At 35.1% G+C, this 26,683-nt stretch overlaps 1 protein-coding gene across 1 annotated transcript; it reads left to right on the top strand.

Annotated features, from left to right (window-relative positions):
* Positions 1-1,829: 1,829 nt before the first annotated feature.
* On the top strand, positions 1,830-25,086 carry LOC114531095. Its single transcript, XM_028552740.1, has 8 exons — positions 1,830-1,932; positions 9,326-9,756; positions 20,672-20,885; positions 22,026-22,182; positions 22,401-22,514; positions 23,487-23,717; positions 24,148-24,235; positions 24,356-25,086. The coding sequence occupies exons 2-8, from the start codon at positions 9,470-9,472 to the stop codon at positions 24,798-24,800; spliced, it is 1,536 nt and encodes a 511-aa protein (XP_028408541.1). The 5' UTR covers positions 1,830-1,932; positions 9,326-9,469; the 3' UTR covers positions 24,801-25,086.
* Positions 25,087-26,683: the final 1,597 nt, after the last annotated feature.

The following is a 26,683-nucleotide window of genomic DNA, read 5'->3' as shown; positions in this document are numbered from 1 at the left end:
CTTATATTATATAAGCACGAATTTAAAACGTTTATAAGAGTTGATTTGTTGAAAAGATGGTGCTTTTATGGGGGGTTTAAGCTGTAGGTTACCACCAGAATTTAATCTCTAAATTGATGAATCTCTGAAAATTTTATTCTCACGAAGGTCAGTTATGATATCCAACTCTTCATCCAACCTCGTACCTACGGTTTTCCTTCTTGGGGAAAGCCCTGGGTACGAGGTTCCTCTTCGTCAAGCCGTGCAAAAATTGTCGATTGCATTTTTGTTTTTTCTACCTACCGTATCTGCTTTAATATATCTCGCTTGATGGGAAGTTCACCAATAATTTTTCTACGTGAATATTTGTGTATCTTAATACTTTGTTAACGAGGCGATGACAGAATAACAGGAAACAACGCTGGGATCAGATTGTACATGTATGCGTGCCCCATGAATTTAGAATTGATTTTAGAGCAGCTTTGTAACATAAACTGTGAGCTGAAACATAGGGCGCTTTCCTTCAGGCGGCCAAATGGTCTGACCGGTCATATTTTGGAATAAAATAGAGTATTTCGTTAAGAATATAGCGGTGAAATTGCATTCCTGCGTGCTAGGCAGATGTAAATAACAATATACTGGGATGCAGAGTTTTTGAAACACTCTGTACGACGCTCTGTACTGAAATAGAACAGAACCGGTCTGGCCGTTTTTACCGTATAATAGAAAGCGTCAATAGAACCAAAATATTGTCCCTATGTTTGAATAACGCTGGTAGTTGTTATGTGAAGGCACGATATGATTGCATGGACTTTTTTTAAGGGTGTGGTATTTGATATACCGATGGATATATGTTGTAAACCCAGAAGCATAGTCATTTTGATTTATATTGAAATTAATGCATGCTCCCCGCTGTGACTGGTAAAAATGAAACTACAGATGCTATATCTCTTTGAGTATATAGGTGACCTACAGTTACTGCCAAAGGAAATTTTAAGGAAATTTGAGTAATCCTTGCGTTTCGAAAAACTGAACTGTGTGTCAAAAATCGGAAACAGGAACATTGTCTAAGTTAAAAGCTTGTACTCAGTAAAGGTTTGAAAGATGTAATATGCCTTTGCGTATACTACAGCGGAGGCGTCAGCAACGTATATCTATCCCTCTATGTTGATAATTTCCTTATTTGAGGAATAGTAAGTCGAAGGTCCAAAATTGCATTTCTTCAAGACTTGAAGCCAGTTGTATTTTCTTGGCTTAGAAGTTAAAATAAATTTCAAACGTTGATTTTGGCCTAATTGGAATACATTGCGCAAATCGCGCTGCACCTAATTTACACACCTCCTTTGCGCACAACGTGCGGTAAATCAATTTCAATATAACCCACACGTGCATCCCATAGCGATTTATCAACTACTGACAGATATATCAATCGCCATGTGTGTTAGTGTGTTGATTGTGTTCCGCACATTTCGTGCATTTATAATGTCAGTGTTACAGACAGATGTTTATACTTATATAATGCCTGGTCATTTGCTCGAAAGAATCTAATTTAGAATTTTCCAACCACGATCGAAATTTTCATTCATTTTTTATCAATTTTTATTCGATTCCTGCACGTTCTTTCAGTTTTGGTCTGTGTCATCAAAGACGAATCCGAAATTTTTATTTTTCCGGTCCAAATCTTGATATGGTTGGACTGAGGCTATCTTTAAAACAAGGAATGGGGAAGTATATACACAGGATAACTAACAGTACACAAGCAGCACAACATAAGTTCGTATAAAAGTATATGACAAATACATGGAAATGTACATTTCAACAATGTGCGTGTTTGCCAGGGGTAACTGAATCGAAGTATTCCATGGACGAAGTGACTGTTACAGTTTCCGTCAATCGATTCATCTGATAGAACGACAAGTACCACGACTGTTAGCAGTCTGGAATTCCCCTCAGGTAGGATTCGACCTAGTTCCTTTTAAAGTTAATTCTCGACTTTCGCTACAAACCTGAAAACGCTGAAATCGAGTCTGTGCTTGTCGAGTCTGTGCTTCCGAGTTCTCCTGTCATCACTTGTGACACCCATGGTGCAGATTTGCTCGAGTAAACCCTAATCGGAAGCATTTAAGTTGCTAAACTAAATCCTCCTTAAAACAATGTGAAAAGTTAAAACATACAAATAATTAAGGAACAAAAAAACAAACATTTAATTGAGATATGTAGAGCTTGCATGTGATGGAATTAAAGAATGAATCTACTACAGATTTTTGCTAAAGAATGTTTCATCTCATCATTGAAAAGTGAATACACGAGTTTAATTTGGAAGACAGAAGAAATGGATGACAGAAGGGAAAAAAATGACTGAAGAAATGTAGCGTTCAGATCAACCCATTACTTTTTCAGTTCGCACTAAAGAGATAGCTAACTAATTAACAAATCTTATAGCTCAAAACTACAGTTCATATAGATTTCCCGAATTTGCTTGAGTGCACACAAAACAATAGCTTGGAAACGAGGCGGGCAACGTAATCTATTGTTGATGGGATGGTTTTCATTGCCCGAGAACAAATTCGGGAAGTGTCTATTATTAAGCAAAATAGATCGAGAGCAAATAGATTAATATAATAGTTGTTTCAACACTGAAAGATCATAGACAAAATAGAGATATTTTCCGGCCAAATCAACTCAGACAAAGTATATGCAGAAATATCTTACCTAAATTTACCAGAATAAATTTCTATGCCAGATGATTTTTTTTGGAAAATTTCTCCCATATATTAATTACTATTGTGACATTGTAACTTACAGTAAGCCATTGATATAAGGAAGTATTTTTTTATTTGTTATTTTTCAATTTTCAGTAAGTTGCCAAGGGCAAGGGCTGTAGCTACCCAGCAATACTAGGTCTACATAGAAACATGATTGTTATTAATTCAAAAAAACAATTGCAATTTATCTCTGCTGATCCTATCTCAGGGATATATACGCGGTGTCCCTTTTACGGAATCGAAAGCAAATCTTAAAATAATTTCCTCCAGGCAACTTTAAATGTATTGCGCATACGACATGTCATTACAACATGCACATTGTACAATTATATATATTTACATTGCAAATGTTCAATACATTGCGAATGCATATCAAGAAGCAGGCATCACATTTTCAGAAGGTCCCGCAAAATTTTCCGAATATTTTCTTCTTAATTATGTGCAGCATTGTGTCAAACAGTGTAGCATTGTGTTAAGCAATCATTATCGGTGAACCAGAATTATTTTTACTCTATATGGTCGTTATTTGTCACCAATCCCACTAGAATATAGGGAGGGAAGAGTCTACTGAAAAGATAGCTTTCAATGCCGTATTTATCTCTGTGATAGAATTGAAAATTTTACACCTCATATATCCTTGGGGATTTTCTATAGGTAGCTATAGTTATTTGTCACATGTGACAAGACTAATACTATAAAGCGACTAAGTAATGTAGTAACCGCGTTCGTATATGGTCAGTCTGCTTTTGTTGACGTAATTCAATTGGTGTTGAGTAAATTTGCAGAAATTACCACCCTGTATGATTTATTGGGACAGACAGACAGACTTCAATTTCTAAAAGCGCTTGAGGACTTGCCATTAACATCTCACAGGCTGCATTTAACAGGATGTTTTGGGCCAAAATGAAAGATTCTTCGCATGCTATAGTAAATTCGCAACATGCATACGGTAAAAAAATGCTGTGTGAAAATAATCAATCATTATATAACTTCAACAATGGTTAGTGGAATCCATAAAATCTTGAATTGGTATAATTAAGGTCGTGAGAACGTAGCTAGTCTATAAGTCGCTGTTTAAGTTCGCGTTGAAAACTTGGTTAATCCTCAAAATTGACACGCGAAATTAAGCCAAGAATGGAAAAAATGTGGTGGCAATATGATGCATGTAGTGAATGCGAACTACCGTTTGATTGTGTTTTTGTGAATTTAACTCGTGGACAAAATATGACATATTAAAACTAATTTAACTAAGAAGACGTTCTGACTCATGGCCATTCATACCTGATGTACCATGTATATATTTATATACGAGGTAGTTGGGGTCATATATACCTGCATGTTTGTAAGGCTGAAGGCCTTGTCTGAAATATATTTCCAAATTGTATTAGGTTATGGGATGACAGTGCTGTATATAGGTCCTTCAGCAGGAATCGTTCTGCGCCTTTTAATTTCCGCCTTTGTATGGGTAAAGCGATTTAATTGCTATAAACCTTTAGTATGGCTCTTATAGCTGCTGTAAGACTCAATCTTTTGAAATCACAGATAAAAATTACGTAAGTTGCATTGATCGAGACAATCCTGGGACAATATTGCAGGGCTACAAGTTGCAACTATATGTCGTCCAAACAAGGACCTTGATAAGTGCGGAGCACTGCTCTTCCACTAAGCTACGACGGTTGGTTTGGAGGGGTGGTAAAATATAACACCTATAATACTACATACGTTCTCCTTGGTAAAACACTGCATGCTTCATAGCCTCACAGAAAACGACTGGTTCATTCATCGATTTTTTACACCTATATCTTATATGTTTCTCAAACACTAATTCGTAATCCGCACGTCCTATGTCTTGATATTGAATCTTTGCCAAGAGTACCAGTACGAGATTCGCTTCTCAGCCGGCTTAAAACGAGACGATTGAGTTTATATATACCCAGCTTCCATAAAGCTCTTAAGCAGTTTTACACTATAGCTTTTATATAGCTAAATAATGATTTCATAATAGCATTTTCCACATGAGTAATTGTTATTTCGATCGCATGTCCACAGTGGATGTACTAATAATCATATTTTGCGCTAAACAGAGTCAGTCATGCAAGCAGAGACTGATTTTATCAGAACAGATGTAATCAAAATTGTTTCTCAAGCGAAATGATTTTCTTTGGAAGACAGACATAATGCAGAGGCTAATTTTTGTTGTTTTGTAAAAATCTCAGAATGTTCTATGTAGGTTTTTCTATAGTAGTTCTTATCAGTCATGCATTCTGGTAAAATGTTTATATATAGGTTACATCCTCATGCATATATTTTAACGTGATACATTTTCACTTAAATATGCAATGAATGTATACGCTAGATTTATCAATTATTATATATCGTTTAAAATGTAATATCAAATGTAATTTTATGTTATTAGAATGTTTGCGTTAAGTACTACCATATAAGAAATTCAACAATGCCTCAAAGGGATTTTGAAAGGTGTGGTATTTCTCGCATTTCTTGATACAGCTCATTCAATGTCTCCAGGTGGTAATAAAATAAATACGCTAATTTGTGTTGGAATATAGTGTTGAAGACTTCGAATGTCTTTATGAAGTTTTAAGTATTGTTCACAAAGTAAGGACATCTTGGCTGTTATAAGTATTCCCCATGCAACACTAGTATTATTATAGCTATATATTAATTACCTAACACGACATTTAAGATTATTTCTCTTTATTAAAAAGAAGTCCTTAGTGTTCTCTCAAATCGCTTTAAATCATTCTTTTTCGTAATCTTGTCGGCAACGATTGCCTTCGAGTCGTCCTTCAGGCACTTAACCAACTCTTATCTTCTATATTTTACAGTGAGGAAGAACATAATCATGCTTTTGCTTTTTACGAATCATTTCCTGTTGTTTTTAAAGTCAAATTTTATCATTTATTAGCCAGTATATGCATGTATCAGCATGTGACTTTTGTCAATCAACTCTTACGCCTAATTTATAGGTAAGTGGTTGGAATTTGACTTATTGTGACGTTCAAAAAATCCTTTGCATTCCGGAAAAACGCATTCGCGGTTCCATGGACAGACGTACATAAAATGCGTCAAAACACATCAAAAAGGCACTCATGCATAGCTATTCATGTGGATCACAAAAGTAGTAGTGCATGATGCCTGACGAGCACTTAAATAGTGTTACTTTAATCAAAACATGAAGAAAGCTTTGGTAAGAGAACAAGGATCCATGTAGAACCATGTAGACAAAATAATAAACATTTTTTTCAACTTCATATATCTCAAACCTTTTTTGAAAAAATAAATAAAGAAAAAATGAATTCAACATATGCAAGCAATTTGATAACTAATTTTTGGCCACTTCGCCCAATAATATATTTCACTTTTACAGAAACATATATGTCATGTCATTATTGCAATGTGGTGAAACCACACACAGTAGTGAACTATAAAGGAAGTAATAACATTGCAACCCACATATACAATGCATTAGAATAGAGCGCAACACAATACAATGCGTTGAGAGATATTTTCATGCTGTGCAGGTTACGCTATCATGGATATGTTGGAATGACTTTTACCATTACAAAGGTTTTCTTGTTTACAAATCTAGTATAATCCAAAATGTTGAAATTCTTATCTGTGTCTTTAGAATCTCCTGGAAAAGGTTGCACCACAGTGACCACAGTGATAGTGGCCCCACCAACCATTGCTACACCGAAAAATGTTTAGGCAGTTTAGCTATGACTGCATGGAAGTCCTTTAAAGACCGCTCTATGCAAATCCTTATGGCATGCAATTAATGAAAATGCGAGAGAATCCATAGAAATAAAAAATCTCTAAAACTCCATACGACGTCTTCTTGATTAATCCACCACTTGCAGTGCCCTTTCACCACTTAGCTAACGTTTCTTTAATGTGCCAGTCTGGGAAAATTCACATAGCTAGGTATGTAATAATGTCCATGTGATACGGGGTATTGAAGGTAACACTTATGGATTTTTTTTATTCATTGTCTATTCAGTTTATTAGTTACTGAAATATCACCTTGATGGCTTTTATTATGTACTTCAGTACTTGAGGCTTAACTTATCAGATATAAATCTGATTGATATTTTTCAGACGTATTTCACAATTTATTCCTATATAAGAAATACTGACCAAAAATATTCTTTTAAATGACTGTCTTTACCTACTGCAGTATAGTCATGCAATGACTTATACCTTAAATGTATGGCAGATTGGCAGCATAATAAATGTTATGTTTTATTTGTTATAGCTACATTTTTTTTGTGCTTGATTTTTTTGGATAAACAAATTAATGAAATAAATAACAATAATATAAGAGATCTCATCCATTTTTCCCTCCAGCATTCCTGCCATTTTTTTGGAGAGTTTTTTTTACCAAGCGGACCATGCGACAAATTCCCAACGCATGTGTTACTAAATTCTCATATTCAAAATGTCCTTGAGAGGGGCAAATAAAACGTCTAAAAGCAAAAGTATATAGTACTCGTCACAATTAATTCAGTAAACTGTTTGCCTATTAAAATCACGAGTTTTTAAAGGAAAGTGAAATCGAGCAATACCTTCGAAGCATTTCACTGTTTCAGTGTTAGCGAATAATGAAGGAATTGTGGGTTTTTTAACTGTTGAGATATTATATGGTCCAAATCTCTACCACACATGCTGCCTATCAATTCAAGCATCATCATTTACTGTATTTCAGCCATGCGCAGCGGCTACCCATAAAAAACACCGGAATGTTCGTGGAATATAATATATCAAAAACTCACGCAGGGTTGTTGAAAGACTTGGTCAGGTTGCCAAAAGCATGCATTCTGTATCAATATACTATCAATATACATTTGGAAACTCGACGGCCGTTTACTTTCACAAGATTTTTTATTTAATAATTTTTAATAATAATAACCGATTTAGTCCACCAAAGCATATATATCTCTATAAAATTATTCAGGGATTCGTCTAGATTATAAGTTTTATAACCTATATAACCTGTATAATTTGATTCCGACTTCGAATAGGATTTATATGATTATATGTTTTTTTAATTGCACCATGATAGATTTGGTCATGAGTCAGTCAAAAGCTCTGAGTATCAGAGGATTTAGAAATAACTTTTCACTATACACGCGTACTGGAACTATGAACAAAATATTTTTTTCCATGACAATTTTAATCGTATATACATAATATACACAACTATCAACTAAATATGTTTGATAACCTTGAGTTTTCAATTATTTTTTTAGATTGCACATGCAGGCATTCATTTAGCTTCACAGTTTACCTCGGTGTCTAAACGCATGCATATAAAACGCATACCATGTTCTTCGTGACATTCACACGAGAGGAAAAAGTGTTTTGTAATTTATAATATTAACGTTATGATACAATATTTAAATTAAAAGTCTATCCTCTGATTATAACATTTATTACATCTTGGATGCTAAACTGAGCGAGATGATTATTATGAGATTACTGTCATGCATGCATGTATTTATTATTTTTGCGAGCTCGGTGCACTGCGATGCATATATATTTCAGGCTGTTTTTACTAAAATTCAAACAAAAATACCGTACATATCAGGGGTGCGTGCAGCAAGTATAAATAATAATATACATGTACATAAAGTGATAACAAATTAGAATGCCAGACAAATCCAAAATATTTGACACCAGACCGTGAACTCTTGTATTGTCTCACAAGATTCTAGATTTGTTGACTTCAAAATATTGAGTCAAATAATGAAATCTTCCCTAACTTTAGACCTACACTGCAGTTAACAATTTGGCAGGAAATCGCAATGTATTTGATTTGATTTGATTTGATCCATATTGCGTGCTGAAATTTGGCCCTTCGCCATGGTTTGGTAACTCTGCTAGCTCGTGGTAAAGTCTTATAAATTATAATGCATTAAAAGTTGACTCGAAAACGTCGAGTCAGGTTAATTAATGAATTATAACCTTATACCAGGGCCCAGGCAGTAGCTAGCTTACATTTTGTTATTCTCCGGAAAGCATTCACGATTTGATAGCGAGCTTAATTTGAGGTCGGCAACATCAACAAATTAAAGACAGCAAAAACAAACAACTTCATATAAAAGATTGCAAACAAACTTTTAGTTTAGAATTATATCGATTCAATACAGTTTGATTTCGTGAAAATCGGGCTATAAGGTTATATATATATATATATATATATATATATATATATATATATATATATATATATATATATATATATATATATAGGGAAAGTTCATTAAAAGTACAATGCATCAATGCTAGATATCACTTGGGCCCGTTTTGTAATGATGGGCGCAGCAAACAGGAGTTGAGATTATACAATTCACCGTTATACCGTTTACACCGACGTTTTATAATCGCCCGTGGAATTTTAGTTATTCATTCCATTTCTTTGCTGTTTTTCTTTGAGCATCAGTCGTCGTTGTTCACGTTCCCGAATCCCGATGTAAATCTTACGTTCGTTAAAATTAAATAAAGTATTAAAAAGTTTGATGCAGTTTAAATTGAAAGAGTTATTACTCGTTATTTTATAGGGATCGATTGTATTTTGGTTGTTTTTTTACAACCCACGATCCACGAAGTATAAATGCCGTGATCGCCGCCACGTGTTTGCTCCCTCCTCCGCAGTTCCTCACAGTTGGAGTTCCACGACTCTTGTAAGCAGCTTTCTTGTCAACATGCACGATCCTCGGAACACGACGCACGACAAACGAGCTTTGCTAGCCAGAGACCGTGACCCGTGGCGAACCCTCGTCAGTCTCGCCGTTGTTATACAAAATATATTTTGGACGGAAGATCTCGCGTATCGGGTCTCTTGCCTTGCTGTAGAACGTAAACACGCATATAATCTACAGCCCACAGTAAACATGAAAGCTACAGCTGTACTGCTATTACTGCTGTCACCAATTTGTTTTGCTGGCCAGTTGTACTATCCACCATTGTATTGGCACAAGGACGACTGTCGGTAAGTGTTACTGCTTTATAAAAACCAAATTGAACCGCATTGATATGAAATATAGCAGAGCAATAATACTCCATAAACGCTATATGCTTCATACAAATGTGTGTCGTTCTTTGAATTTAACTTCTAAATCGAGCGAAGTTGTCAATATAACGAAATTTATCAAAGAACGATTAACAATTATTAAAAGTACATGTTTCAATATTGATTCCTACGGTCACCTATAAGAGTATATATGCGTTCCTTGTAAGTGTGCATGTAGTATATAATCTGTTTTGTAATGTATCAAATACACGGCGATTCGTGAATGGTGCATGCACGATTCCCGCGAGATTCACCAGTTTATAATACAGTGTAAATACTACAACCATTTCGGGTGATGCTGAATTGCCAAGGGCTGAAATATCACATGTAAATCACAATCCCTAAATAAAAATCTACAATTTCGGCCGGAATACAAATATGAAAACGATGGTTGGCCCTATATATAGACGTTTTTATTTTCTTTCAATGCCAAATCTTTATATATAAAGAATATTTGCGTAGAATTCACCTATTTTATTAATGGTATCGATTAATCAATATACAATCCCTAGTATTGAGCGTGTCATGCAATCACAATCCTTCTACACTCCTCGTATGTATTTAAAACCGGCCTTGAAAACGTCGCTGTGTAATTTCGGCGAATCTTTACAAGCGAAAGCGGGTTAATCCAGTATTTGACTACGCTGACATGTTTATTAATGCTTCTTTTTTCAAGTCAAACAAAGCGTCGCCTTTAAATATATGTTCGCGAAACTAGGACTTTGGGTTACGGAATGGCTCAAATTGTTTGAACATTGTTGAAAGGTGCAATATTTCGACAGTTTGACACCATTTTCTATTTAATCTACGATTACTTTATTATTTCTCAATAATATCAGGAAAAATATGTGTGGTCATGCAGGAAATACTTGTGGTATATAGTATTCGCATGGCATCTATTGAGGTTATTGGTTTACTGAACGTTCGAATGGTAATTTGAGTAGTTTACAGTCGTTTATTTGATAGAACGAACTACTTCGGCTATTATATATTATGATATTGAAAGGAATAGCTTTGAGAGTGTAATTTAGTAAAACGGAACTGGCGCAGGGTATTTATGAAACATTCTAGCCAGGTTATACACCGACATTAAATTGTTGTATTTCGCCGTATTGCTTGCGATGCTGCCGATTATAAAAAAAATCAGCCAACGTGTAAACTAAGAGTATTTTATTATTATATGCTTTTCAATATAGATTGTATGCTGACATCAACGTCTACATATAGGTCACAAAGAGTGTGTGGTTTAAACGACCATGCATATCTATAAGGAACTTTTATAATGAAAAATTTGATGATTGCATGTATGGTTTGTTTAACTCGATTAGACCTAATTGGTATTCACCAATTTAACAAACATAACGCGATTTAGCAGCGCTAGGTATTTCGTGATAGCAAAGGTTCAGGCCGCACGAAATAAATACAACTAGATAAGTCATGATATATATTTTCGGTACGGCGTACATTTGAACAGACAGCTAGACGCGTGATTTGCATTTGTCTTTGTCCGTTTCTCCGTAAAGCCGTCAAAGATTAAAATCTGAGTCCCAAAAGCCATGATCAAACTGTGTCGCAGGCTCGTTGACTCCACGACAAAACAATACAGTGAAAAATTGCTTTATTACGATGCCAAACGTTCGCATCGTTTGACATTCTGGATGATGTTCGTATAACCTTATCTCGCTAGCATGCATGCATATAGCCTATAGCCATAGGCCTACTCTTGTAGCAGCAATCGATTGCCGCGCGTCGCATACCTTTACGTCTTTGGTTACAAACCGCCGTAGTATCATTTAATAATATTACACATTTAAAGTAAACATGTAGTAATAGATTATATTTATAACGGTGACGATTGACTATGAAAGTTTGTAACCATGGCATAAAACGACAGTTAGTGCGATAAAGTTCTGTATATATATATAGCTTGTAACTTTTTTAGCTGCTGTTATAATTCATATATTAAATCAAGTTTTCCGGATTGAATATACTTCTATTTAATTTGGAAGAATTTCACTTATATACAACCATAACTACACCCTATATATAGACATAATCATTGTAAATTTTACCTTAAGTAATTTCTTCTGTCAGAGCACGGTCACAAATGTGTATATATATGTAGCTATCAGCATGCATAGCCTATTTTCATCATTTATATTGAACAGCACTTCCAACAGCAATTATTGATCGCTTAAATATATATGTATCAACGAATGATAACTTTTTGTTAAATAAATATAGGCTATACCAGTGGTAACTGTTGTTGAAATATACATGTTTAATTAGCCGGTATTACGTTGAAAATATGATTCAATATTAGTGCAAGAATTTTGGAGCTAACTTTGACCATTGCATGCGAACTGGTTCGTATAGTTCACATAGTTCACTTGGAAACATGGTGAAATTAGTAAATTTAATAGACAACACATGCATACAAAGATGTGAACTAAGAATAATTTTATCATTTTGTCTTACAAGAGCAACGACAACTTATTGACCATTCGAGGAATTGGACTTTTATTCGATCAATGCAGATTGCAATTATTTTTATACATATATATTAGTAATATTACTTTATATCCTAAAGTTCAATATGCATGCTAATTCACTGTATATTTTTGCGATATAGGATAGTCTGTGTTGGTCTTCTCAATTCGAAACTATGCATATATCAATATATATAAACATCCACTAGATGACATTTTTTTCTTAATTGCGATGCATTAACATTCTTGATGCACTTTCAATCTTCGATTAACAGCGATCTACATTTGCATTGAATTGATTCGTCTGACACGGCGGCATTGTTGTAAACCAGACAATTACTTCATAGAGTATAGCCTTTGGCAATATAACTTGACAATAACTTCAAAATTAAATCGCGTCCATCTCTCGGAGGTCATAACTAATTGAAATATCATGTACAGATTTTGCGGGCATTATATTAAACTACAATTTGATGCGAATTTAACGAAGTTAAAGGCACAGTGATTATTAAATTTGGAGCTTTCTCTCCATTTGCTTGAACGACTTAGAGCATAGATAAAACACGAGATAATATTGTATTTCAGTTGTACTTATCGAGTTATCGTTATGTATACAATGGCATATATCGCCATTGTGTCCATGCAGTCCAGTGTTACCCAATATGTTGCAAAAGCTGGTCGACGCGTGACCATGCGTAAGCTGATAACGTGCTGAGGGAAATAGATAGCCTTTTAACAGTTGGAGGACATTTCGCAGCAATTAATTGTGTTGTGTACTATTACAGTATATTTACATAAATATAAAGATGAGTTTTGGAGCTTGCCCTCGCCATTACACGACGAACGTTCAATCATGCACACAGGAAAAATTTGCTTCGTGACCATAAGCTGAGTTTTCGATCCTGTAGTGCTGCAATTGATACTATTTTAAAACAATATATGATATTATCTATTACCGACAACAAAATGAACAAAGCTGTTTTAATTAAAACAAGAGAAATGCGGATTACAATGAATGATGTTGAAGACCTTTGAGAAAGTGAAGGTGTTTTCTAGCCAAAATTCAGTAGGAACTTTCGAACGAGTATATATGAAACAAATTCAATTGAAATTTATTGAGAGAATGATTTTTGATTGTTTTTAGACGTAGGAAAAGGAAAACGTCTTATAAGTTCCTAAAAATGAGGGCGAAGACATTTATGACCCGTTTAACCTTATAATAAATATGTGGGAAGTGGGCGAGACTTAGAAACGGATATTTAAAATATATAAAATAAATAGTGAAATCCATGCAGCAAACGACTTTCATTGAAAATATTGAGAAAATAAATTTTATTGCCTCGGTGTTCTTTGTATCGTCTTATGGAGTGTTTAAAGCATGCTTGTATCTTGCATATTATTCGCTTTTATTCTTAAAAGAATGTATGGAGTATCAATGTATTCAAAATAAGGTAGGTGCTTTCTGATACAACAGTGAATATTACAGGAAGTATATAAAATAGAACAATAATGATCTGACTCTATAACAAAGTCAACATGGTATTATAACAGAGAAGGCGGATTTCCCTGATATTCTTGTGGGGGACCGGAAACTTTGACAAATTTTAAAATATGGCTTGGATGTTTTGCGTCTGTCTCACCCACTCACCTCTGACCTTCTTCTTAGACAGTTTGAAAAACATTTAACACATAAACTATGTCAACATATGTTTGAAAATCAGAAAAATATTTTAGTGATGGTGAACAATTTACTGTATTATAATTATTATGCTAATTTTGGGGGTAAATTTACGTTGTATGTATTAAATAAAAATTAAAAAACCCTCATACAACTATATGACATCTACATAGCTACCAGCTAGAATCACAAAATCCATGCCAATATATATATAAAGTCATATATAAACCCTTCGTCATAGAATATAGCTACATATTTGGAATACAACCATATGGTCAATGATTGCGGTTTGGCGTAAAACAATGAATACTCACTTGCTAATTAGATGAAGTTCTATAAGTGAAATGTAATTCTTAAAGTGAAATGAAAGTAAATTAAAAACGGTGCTAACTAAATTTAAGAATGTTTATTTCAAAGTAATATAAGTATATATAGATAAGGCCCGTTACATCTGGTGTGAATCTCACATCATGTGTTGAAACATTAGCAATGGTCGATAAGCGAATTCGCCCAATACTGTATCTAGTTTTCTTCATTTATTCTTAAGTGTCTATATAAAATGGGTCTAGCTAACTTGGATACATGCGTGCTGTGATATTTTATTCTAAAGTACATTGCCAAGAAGACAGGGGTCCCGATAATTAATAAAAGGAACTTTTCTGTGGGATATTGGTGGAACATCTGTGGACAAGCCATAAGAAATGATAAAAATCCTGGATCATGTTGAGATTTATCTCCCTGTTGGCACAAATTTAATCTCACAGTCGCAATTATACTCTCGAATTGGTCTGGGAAAATTTGTTTATAGAGGCTTCAAATTTTTCAGCAATTTACATATATATAGCGGATCTTATAAAACGAGCACATGCAGTTCCCTAATATTTTATATTTATTTCATTATGGATATTTAAAAAAACCAGACATGATCATGTTTATAGATAATAAACGGCAGGAAGGGGTTTGTTTAGCGGCATGCTTATTTTCATTGGATTTATTGCCAAATAAGGTGAGGATGAAGACACTGAAAAACATTCATCACAATCATAGAATCATAAAACAAAATTAAAAATAATAAGTTTTACAAGGTGTTAATCGATTAATATTTTTTTAAATTATAACTCGCTTATCGAAGGATTCTTTTCTTGATTTCATTTTTTATTTTTGCTAAACAGAATTAGAATTGGGTATTCGAATAATTGTTTTAAGAACCTGTTTCTACGATTCCTTCTAGGCCACAATGAATATATATTTAGGTTCAGTGTTGTCAACTGATAAAATTATCAGTTGTCATAGATTTTCGTATCTCATTTTGTTTCTTTGAGGCCTTATTTTTGTCTTGGCAACAGCATGCATGTAAGTGAGTGGAGTTGGTTAGCCGATATCAGTAACAAGATACGATTTACCTTGCATACATGTAGGTGTGTTTAGGTTAGTGAAATGTTGTACATATAGTTTGATGATAAGGAAGAATCCTACAGTACTTTTTATGCGTACCAACTATAGCTATAATGGCTACACGGGCCATTTTCATCGGCGATGATTTTGTCTTTCCAGCGTATGTAATTGTATAAGCTGGGTGAAGTAAAGTAACCTACTCTGTTAAATTTACTTAATAGCATATATACACCAGAAGAAGAAAATCGACGTAAAAAATCGCCAGTGTAGCCGGGGCTTTAGGTGCACCTATAATGTTTTTAAACGGCCGCCATGTTTACATGGAATTGCTTCTATCAACTTCCAGACTCCAGGCTCCAGCAATCTGATTGGTTTTAAGCGCTCAATACGCGATTTTGTAAAAAATCTCCTCTTAATGCTTCTCCATTCTAGGACTAATGCTTTACGTGCATAAACTTGATGTTTTATATACGCCGGCCCCGGTATGATCCTCATGCATATATATCGATCGTGGTGTAAAATTATATAATTATTATTAGATGCATGTAGCTATATAGTTGAGAAGTTTTGTGCATATACCATTTTCAGTACGATTATAGTGATGTTTATATAGACTGATGTCCCAATGTATATTTGAAATTTATTTTTATTATACTGCAACAATCTGTGATAATAAGTTGCAAGAAATAAGATGCATTAGCGATCTTTCCGATATATTATATGCTTAAATCTGTTGCTTTGTTGGGGATAAGCGTTTAATCCCAGAGCAAACTGCCCACACTGTATATAGGCTACACCATTTAGAATGCAATTTTGTACAAACACCCAGCGGCAGTTTGAATTATGTATCACCTTTTTTAAGCATAGTTGTGAGTTGTGATTTAACAGTGCCAATGTCCTACACAGCTTAATGAAAAAATTGGAAGATTGGCCAAAACAATTTGACAAATAAAAATCCCTTACACACTTCACTGACCGGAACAAAAGATCAATGGGCACCTAATACAACATTTTCAAAATTTTGTAACGATAATGTGGGTTATAATTTTTGGGGTGTTGGCCTAATTCTGTCAATTTATAATTCGGGGGTTTCACTTGGAGTAGGAAACATGCAATATCGCCATTGACAAGGCTTCATCGCGTATATAAGTTGGTTAAACATTAGGAAAAACACTGGAAAATGTTCCGTGTCTTTTTATAGCCGATTGTTTAATGTATTTACTTTTTAGGTCTGGCAATGTATTTGTATTTCGTCGCATTACAGTCTCGCATGAGTAGATCTGGCAATTAAATTGCCAAAGAAGAGAACTATTTTGCATGACATTTCATACCAAAACTCATTACGACATGACAGTTCGCCTTTTTTGTTTGTTTTACTTCAAACATGTCAAACGAACTTTACTTTGTGTTATGAACTCATATAAGTATATTTGCGTTGTTAGTTTGAAAATGCTTCACCACGGTGGGAATCGAGCACGTGATCTTGAATTTGCTGACCAGGCATGTTCTCTTTATCAACCGAGATCTTGTGAAGTGTTACGCAGGCTAGTGAAGTGTATGCATGCACGCATTATACATGCACGGAATTTCTATAGGTTGTTATGCATGTTGTTCTATCGTCATGTTATAATATCAATGCACTTATACTATAATACATCCATGCACCACCGTCAACATGAATTGGCATAGCAATTTTACACATTATACAGGGTGTCCCAAAAAAAACGAAAACTATTGAAATCACTCATTGTTAAAATTTGAATGCCGTGCTCACGAATTTCAGCCCGTGGGGATTTAATGCAACTTATAAAATGATAAATGCTTTGTGTTGCTAGAGAAAGGGTACATATCGAAGGTTATGGTCCTTGAGATGCACATTTAAATAATGTTATCCAAATTTGTAAATTGTAAATATTGTTGATAAATATAATTTTTGCGAACAAGCAAATTTGACTGCATCATATGCATGCATAAAAATGCTTATGGCAACCCTGATTTATGCACTTGTGGGCCCAACAGAGTGCTTGGGCATTCAAACTCTAACAATGGCATTGTTATGGATGATTTCAATAGTTTTCGTTTTTTTTGGGACACCCTGTAGTTTGAGGCCTTTTCTATATAGGAGTCTTTCAAAGCTGTTTATAATAAATTGAAGGGTACTTAGATTGAGCACCAATGTATAATTATGGATAATGTTTGACGTCATATAGAACAAGCAAAATAAAGACCCATTTTAATACATTGTCGTGCATGCATTCTTGCAAAAATGTGTTCAACGCAGTATTTTGTTTTGTTCACAATATAAAAAAATATTGCATTTGATAAATCAGTTATATAAACCCAATGACATGCAATACGGGCTTAATAGTGAAAAATATACTTCTAAAGCAAGAATGCAATATGCATGGTCGCGTGTTTCCTATCCGCTCTTTTTCAACTTGATGGATTGCCAACTTATTAATCGTTTTTGCTAAAAACGCTTTACACTCATACACTAATAGTCCTTTTAAGTATCGACCTTATAACAGAACATGCTGTTTTGAGCATTTATGTCACTCAGTACTTAAATATATGAAGTATCTGTATACAATATGTGTACATGTAGGATCCATAGAGGACAACACAAAACCCCATGGGCTAACTAGTACAATTAAAACAAATATATAAATTATATTCCTGTGTTGCGACGTGCGTCATATAATCAATCAGGTAATAATGACCTTATAGTTATAAATTATGACCCCACATGATTTTCCTGTATTCTCACTGCATCCCCTGACAACTTCAATTAAACCACTTAAACGAAGGAAATTACCAAAATATTGTTTCTTAAGTTTCAGCTTCCGTTCTTTTGCTTCACCAGGCGGTTTTCTTACAAACATAAAAACCTAGCTCGCGCGAGCCAACGGGGTGGCGAGGAAAGGGTAATGTCAATCAGACTGAACAAAACCGAATGTTTTTGGCATGATGCATGTGAACGTATTGCATGGTGGGTTGAGGTTTGGCCTGAGGTCAAGACGCCTTCATGCGTGGTTTTATAATACAACGCGGATATTAATTGGACAATATGCGAAATATGCGTCGTGGCAATCTAGAAAATATTTTCAAATTTTGAAATTTTGCTTAGTTACATTTATCCCAATCCATTTAATTGATTTTTAAATGAAACAATTTTGGCCATTAATGAGTATCATATTATTTTATTAATTCATGAGAAATGCGAAAAAACATGTTTGTAAGACACAAGCGCGCAAATCATGTCATGCAGAAAAGGAAGTTCAAATATAGTAAATGCATTTTAGCATTCAAATAAATTTATACTTGTTTGTTCTCAAAAGTGTGCTGTAAGTACATCGGTGGGCCGTAGGTCTATTTTCAAAGACAACAAAGTCCACTTGATTTTAAAGATCAATCAAGGTTTTCAAAACTGAAACTATATTTGAATATAAATTTCCTGATACGAATAATTGTATATACAAAATACTCAATTTAGGCGCAACTATAACCTTCCATTTATTATCGGTACCTGGAAGTTTACATATGGTATATAAATCTTTAATCAAGATAAAATTAAACATATATATTTCATCAAAATGAAACTTGTTAAATTATATGCAAAACGATGTCCAGTTGAACGTTATTAAATCAAATCGTTAGACTATCAATGTATTACGGCATATGAAAGTGGCAATTTCGTTGAGACCCCGTGTATACAATTTATAGCTTAATAAGGACTGAGTTCTGAAAATTAGCAGTTTTCATTTTGTTGGACTATATAAATGATATGATCCAACCGTTAATTATGACACCTTTATTAAAAATATTACAATTGTTTTCGTGCCCGCAAAATTGCGCAAACACGATTAAAGTTTGCCAAGTCACGCAAACAATCCATGAGAGAGAATTTTTTGAGTTGATTAAGGAAGAGCGATCTTTGACACATTTTGTTATCCCAGGGATTATGTAATTGTTTTAGCTGCTACAATAGCAGTTCTAGATTGTGTAAACACGATTTAAACTTTCAGTATCACGCGATGATACGGACGAGTATATGTTTTTCCCCACGGTGACGGTATTTGATGAAATTTTAATGGCATTTACGCCAGGCTATGTGAGGTCATCATATTCACGTTAATCATCGACGACGAGACAAACCTTACTGCATGCACTTATGCATGGACAAAACAGTTTAGAATCAAGGGTCCAATGAAGTATAGATTCGAGGTCATACAAATATGAATGGTTTCTCCTTCAGAATATCTTTTAATGTTGTTCTTCTCAGGTTACTGTGGAGATTTAAGGACATAGTCGTAGACTGAAGTAGAGACGTATAGAGACCAGACAGAAGTATATTTTAATTAATTAATGAACATTGTAATGAAAAGCTGCTGGCTTTTTGGCACTCCGCAAAAAACTGCCATTTGCTTTTCTCACACTTCATTAGTTTTGGGGGAAATCAAGAATTCCTTGCCTGTGAGAATGTAATTAAATCGTATCTAAAATAATTAAAATCGATGGGCCGTCATTGTTATAATTATGTTTCTAAAGTATTTTTGGATAGAAATAAAGGATTAACGAAGCTTAAATTTCGGTTCACTAAAGTTGTCACGAATAGCTGTGACCTAGCTTATCATAATTATTATTAATTAGTAACTAATGACGTGTGGCAAAGAAAACCCTGGTACGAGGTTGGTTTTAATCTATCAATTCGGCATCATTCAGCAATCATTCACCGATCATTCATTTTATTCATGGGGTGGGTAAGCTATAGCTATACTGTAATTATATACCCAGCTGTAATTATTGATCGATGGTTTTAATTTGTCTAGCCATTTAGATAACGCGACTTGCATTGTATCGTAATGAAATAAAATAAATTTATTTACCAGTTCAAAAATCACGTGGGAGGGCTAATGATTCAATAAAAAAATCTATGAAAAAGTCATTTAAAATAAGATTACAGTTGGCGATGTAACCAACATTGTCTGTATATACAACACAATATATGAATACAATGAATACAAACTACAAACTGCATGGAATTCGTATTCCAGACAAATTTAAAATAACAGCTTCTCCGAAAATGCGCAAAGTATCTGATACATCTCCTCCAATCGAAAATGCGCAAAGTATCTGATACATCTCCTCTAATTTATCATGCAAAGCATGATGCGTGAAATGTTCAATAAGGTAAATAAATCATCAAGAAAACAATCAATGTGTTGGTCACTTGATCATTCTTTTAAAGTCGTATTTCCGCCGCATTTTCTAGATTTCAAAGTTTACAACGGAGCACAGAAAACAATGCGACTAAAGAAGTCTTCATGAAAGTGATATACAGTAATGATGGTTACGGAATGCCTTACGGTTTGACGATTGTTTGTCCGACCACCTTTATGAATAACTGGATGGAAGACAATCCTGATAGTTTTAGTTTCTACGAAAATATGTGGCAAGTCGATAAAGAAGGTTACGATAAATGCCAGGTAAGTATTCATTATTGATCTCAACCATACAGGCATATGCAGTACAGGCACATCGCAGGCACTGTTCATTACCGTTACCTTTGGAACAACAGTGTCTGCATTACTGTAACATTCCATACATTGCGAACATGCTCCGAAAAACAACGTCTATTTATATGAAACAAGGCAAAAATGTGCAGTGATATTAACGACATTTTCAAACCAATGTTGATTACTATATACCACTTGTCAAAGTTTGGTGTTCGTAGCGTTCCATTAGTCGGGAGCGAATAACGGGCGAATGACCAAATTTTGATGCCCCTCCCGCGACCCCGTGCAGAGGGAAATAACGCGTTACTTTCCATGGGAAATAACAACTTTAATCACGTGCGGCGCACCTGGATATGCGACCTTTAGACTGTTTATCCATTTGAAATTATGTTATTTATGATTTATGCATTAGATATTTCGTTTTTTACCTTGTTGTTTGTTTTTTCTTTGACTGGTGGTATATAAAAAAAATCTTATTTACCGAGACCTCATGCAGGGAACATTATGTTTTGTTATATAGGTGTTGTGTGTTTTAAATGTGATTGGTTCATTCGGTTCATAAATGCAACGTTTCCCGCCAGGGAAACAAGTGAAAAATTGTTGCCCGCATATTGTCATAACGAAATAAAGTGATTTTTTTAAATGAAATTGTTGTGTAACATGTATGTTTTCGTTCCTGTGTAACGAAGCACTTAATGGACACTACCTCGGGAAATAGTGAGCTTTGTTTTCCCTAGAGTTTGAAAGTTGGGGATGACTCAGACTCTTGGGAAAACAAAACTCACTGTTTCCCTCGGGAGCATACATTAAGTGTATATTGTGGACCCTCGATCGTCGATATTTCTGTCGATCGACAGGTCCCGGTTCCACAAAACATAACGTTTCCTTCGGTCGCAGTAAATACATAAGTGTTAATTGTCTTGTTTTATATAACTCGTACTTCGGTTTTACAAGATGTTGTTTTTAGGGCATATCTCTCGTCAAATTGTCTGCTGTGAAAGGGTTTTTATATTAGCCAAGTATCTTTGCCTCTGTAAAACGTAATATACACTATTCCTCCCATTCAGTTACGTATATATAATTATTTTGTCTTATCACACTAATTATTAGGTGAATACGAAAGGCAAGCCAGTGGAGAACAGGCTATTATTGACGTGTGATAACAAAGAGAAGATAAAAAAACATAGTTTCTTATTTATGGAAACCTGGGTTCCAGAAGATCAAGCCTTTCCAAAGTTTGAGAAAGGGAAACACTATTATTTCATTTGTAAGTTTATCGCTTTTTTAGTGATTACAAGGCAAGGTTTAAGATATTTTTTGTAGTTCTCTTCGTGAAATTGCGTTGGCATTATATACAAAAAGCAAAATTTAATATTACGCTGATTAATTAGGACGGCTATGGGTAATCATATGGGTAATCGAGTATAATTCGAGATTATAGTGCACGAGTGATGTTTGAAAATTTCGGCCATCTCCATTATTTAGCGACAAGCAATGGGGAGGAGCCAGTTCTCAAAACCCGTAAAGTCAGTGGGAAAGATGGAAGCTGCGAGAAATATCATATGAAATTACACATCTATGTTTGTGACCTGAAAAAGGGTAAGTAGAATATGCTAGGTCTTTTTGCTCGTTATTCAATTGGCAAAAAATACTTAATTGGTGTGGTTGATACAGAATCGTTCTGGCTGGCTAGCATAAGTTTATCATTAGCAAACTCATTATCACTCGAAAAGTTATTTATTAAAATTCAAGGATGTACTGATAAAGATGATGTAGATAATGTAGGGTGCAATAGACCCTTTGCATGTTAGACTACTTTTTGATCTGTGCAAAATAATCCAATCAAATCACCACAGCTGGAAAAAGCGTACCAAAATTAGTAAAAATGCAAAGTTTGGTTGCGAAATGTCGTAAAATGCGGAAAATATACCCTTGCAAAGTTTGCAAATTTGTATACTTTTGCTTCACGCACGCAAAATGTTACCATTCTGGGCCCAAAATGTGGTAACTTTTTGCGTGCGTTAAACAAAAGTATACAAATTTGCAAACTTTGCAAGGCTATATTTTCCGCATTTTACGACATTTCGCAACCAAACTTTGCATTTTTATTAAATTTGGTACGCTCTTTTCAGCTGTGCTGACTTGATTGGATTCCGACCAAAAAGTGGTCTAACATGCAAAGGGTCTATTTTTTTACTTTTGACAAGTACTAGCTAAAATACGAGCAGCCGATCTGTATGGATATTTACAATGGCGAGGGCATGTATATGTGTAACAACGTTATGGATACTAAATAAGATTAGTTATATCAGGGTTTTATCAAAGTTAATATATGAATTACTAATTCATAAGACCTTTATGGAGAATTGCAGATGTATACATGTGGCCAAAATACTACGCAATGATTGGAAGTTAGACTCATTAATTATTCATGATTTTCATAACTGCAATTAAGCAGTAGGCCAATATAGCAATTTAAGTCAAGACTAATGAGCAATAATGGATATATGTAGCATTGTTGTAGTTTTAGTAAGTAGTATTAATTTCCTATTTTTCCATCCCTCTTTTCAGAGGACTGTGTTTATGAGTTCCCAAAGTGTGGGCCGCCACCTGAACTTTATAGGGATATGCATTTGATTGGCGGGAAGCTGCCTGCAGTGACGCAGCCACCGCCTATAAAAACAGTTAGGAACACACCTCAAACAACTGAGAAAATAGTTGTCAAGCATAAAGTCAAGGATAACCCCACAACGCTAGGGGATGCTGTAAAAAAGCCGATTTGCGATGTGGAAGAGAAAGGAAGTAAGTAATCAAGTAACGTCATCATAACCGAAACAAAACGAGTAGTAACATAAGGACTAGACCCTAGTATATCCATTTGACTCGGACCTATATAGCATGTCACTACCATTGGCAGCTTCAAAACATTTATCTTTGCTTTTTGTGATGTATGCAAATCATGTACTCGTCATATTTGGGGGTAATTTTCAACTTTCTTCACGTTTTACCTCTCAAGAGGATTACTTCGTCAAATTGAATTACATGGTTCAAAATAACAGTCGATGACCGGACAATGAGCTTCAGTTTCAGCTTGCATTCACGTTAAAGGTTGCACTGTGATTTGGTCTCGATTTCATTATGTCTAAGTTGATTATGCAAACTTAAAACTACCCAATATCATGCTAATATACTCATTTCAATTGTGGGCTAAATATCCATTATATTTTTGCAGCATCTATTCATCTCATCCTAAACTTCGTGCTCGGTGGGGTTGCCTTATTCATGGCTGTCGTGATTATTATTTTGGTCTGCGGATTATCGTAAGTGCTTGTTCAGTATCCCTCTCAGGTGTTTCAATTCAGAAATACGTACTTTGATTTAACTATCTCTAGAAAGTTGCCCAAATTGAACTATAGTCCTGATACATTTTTGTTCGACAGGGATAAAAGCAAGAAATTTGAGACGGATCGCCCAACTTCTGCGATGTCGAACAACCATGGAGGTCATATAGTGAACGCAGAAATTGTAAACGCCGAGATGGTGAGGTACAGTGATGGACATGTAGAATTATCCCCCGTGGTGTTGAGCCGCACACCTCCTACATCCCCAAGTATGATCATACCACCCTATCCAACATTACAAAGGATTCACTCTCAACGACAAAACGTTCCTTCCGATAATGCGCCTACAGACGACACTTCACCCGAACAATTGAACATGGAGCGAACCCCGCCTGATCACTTCCCCCTGGAGACGCCGCCTAGCCGCTCCCCGGAATCCCCGGGTCGGGCATTCGAATTTCCTGAACAGGCAAAGGCTGTCGACTCCGAAACGACCTCAGAAGATCAGGAAGTTCCGATTCTGGCCCGACAACCGCGGCTATAGTGACAAACCCACAAAATGACCACGAAGAAGCCACGTGATGCGTCTTAAACATTACGTGTTTTATCTCTACGTGACCGGCGATCCGCCAAGATGTCACATGTTTACAGCTGTCGGCTGAAAATTACGTTGAAAACGTATCTAGTTATAGTGAATCCCTGACTTCGTATTTGCCGGATGTCATATAATGACTTCACACACTATAGACAAACGAAAGAACACCATTTACGTGTACTTGTAGGATGCACTGTCAAACAAGATATAGCAATTATATATAAGGCATTTAGCAGTTTATTTGTAAATATGTTTTAGGTGTACTATAAGAAGCTCTTAGACAGCTACAAACGAAAATATCATTGGGAAAAAATTTCATTAGGAAAAAATTTCAAACTCGTACTAGACTAGTTCGTTTGCTTGCCTCGTCAGAAATAAGATGCATGCTAACTTTTTAGCAACCGTATTTGTAATGCAAAACTGCATGAAATAGTTACAGGTCAAATAAAAAAGTTTTAGTTAGTAAAATATGATCGCATATTATAACTAAAATCTTGCATGGATCTTGTCTATCAGAAACCAGACAGGCGTAAGAGTTTAAAAGTACATTTTGTCATATACGACAATTTGATCAACTGTAACTGGTTTCATTGCCTGTTAAAAAGTCTTGTTATACACGGTGTAGTTTTTATTATTTGAAGAATTCTTTTTATTTGAAGAAAAAAGCATTGAAAACCTATAGTCACTGACCATGCAGTGACTATCATTTCAGAGACAGTCAGTTTTGACCAATCAGAATCAGGAAAATCAATAATCACATAGAAATTTATACGAAAGAAATATAGTAAAAGTTTTCATTTTTTACTATACGACCATTCCACCGTATATGTATAGGTAACTGGCATATTAAGTCCGGGGCTTGTAACTGCATGTAAGGGCTTCAGAGTTTTTTTAGTTACAATGCTCAAAATTATACCAGAATTAAAAAGGTCCGTCCGGAAAACCTAACACACTCCAACAAGGACAAAGAGCCCCTCCTTTACAACCTCAATTTTCAACGTATGCCGTCCAGGTTTCACGCGAAAAGCAATGATTTCAATCAACGTTCGCCCAGCGGTATTTTTCAACATTAACTGTCGTGGATATTTGCCATCTAACAAAACGTTCGCTGTGCCACATAACCAACATGATCTAACTGAAATCACAACCGAACGGCCGTTAATATTCCGCTGAGAGACAGAAGGAGGGACTGTGAACGAAAGTTCCAAGAAGGAGCCGGGAGATTTTCCAGTCCACCATCTGGGTAAATCAAGACGGCAATATTTGCATTTCTTTAGTTTTAATAGTTCAGGTTGATCTATTAGACTGCGCACAGAAAACCCTTTGATTTTCGTAACGTCCACGTGAAAGTTATTGTCCACTACGTCCTTTTTATAATTTGGTGTGAGAGTATTCCAGCAAAGAGGCTTGATGTTTAAATGGCCTGGATTTATAAACGCTGACAGAGGAAGTTGAATATTTACGTTGGAAACTCCATGTGACGTGGAGCCTCCATCATGTGGACCTCTGTTTAGGCAGAATACATGATCACTTGTTGTACATTTTTTTACAGCGCGTAAAAAATCAAACAAGATTGTTCGGATCAGGTTTATAATCATCAACGCGATATACGCATGCCCCAGCTGGTTGATATGCATCTTGCATGTCCGTGCTAACAAGATCGCGACAGGGGTTGAGAAGAATTTCTTCTCGCGCACAAACAGCATCCTTCCAACTCAGTGTTGTTACATTGTAAAGACTGGTGAGAACATTTTGACCAAAGTTTTCCAGATTAGAACATGTAGAGTTACAATTCTGAACTGGGAAGAAATTTACGTACACTAATGCTGGTT

Source organism: Dendronephthya gigantea, unplaced genomic scaffold (assembly GCF_004324835.1).
Source record: "Dendronephthya gigantea isolate DGI-Jeju-01 unplaced genomic scaffold, DenGig_1.0 000068F, whole genome shotgun sequence".
Lineage (NCBI taxonomy): Eukaryota > Metazoa > Cnidaria > Anthozoa > Malacalcyonacea > Nephtheidae > Dendronephthya > Dendronephthya gigantea.
This window is presented reverse-complemented; position numbering and strand designations above follow the sequence as displayed.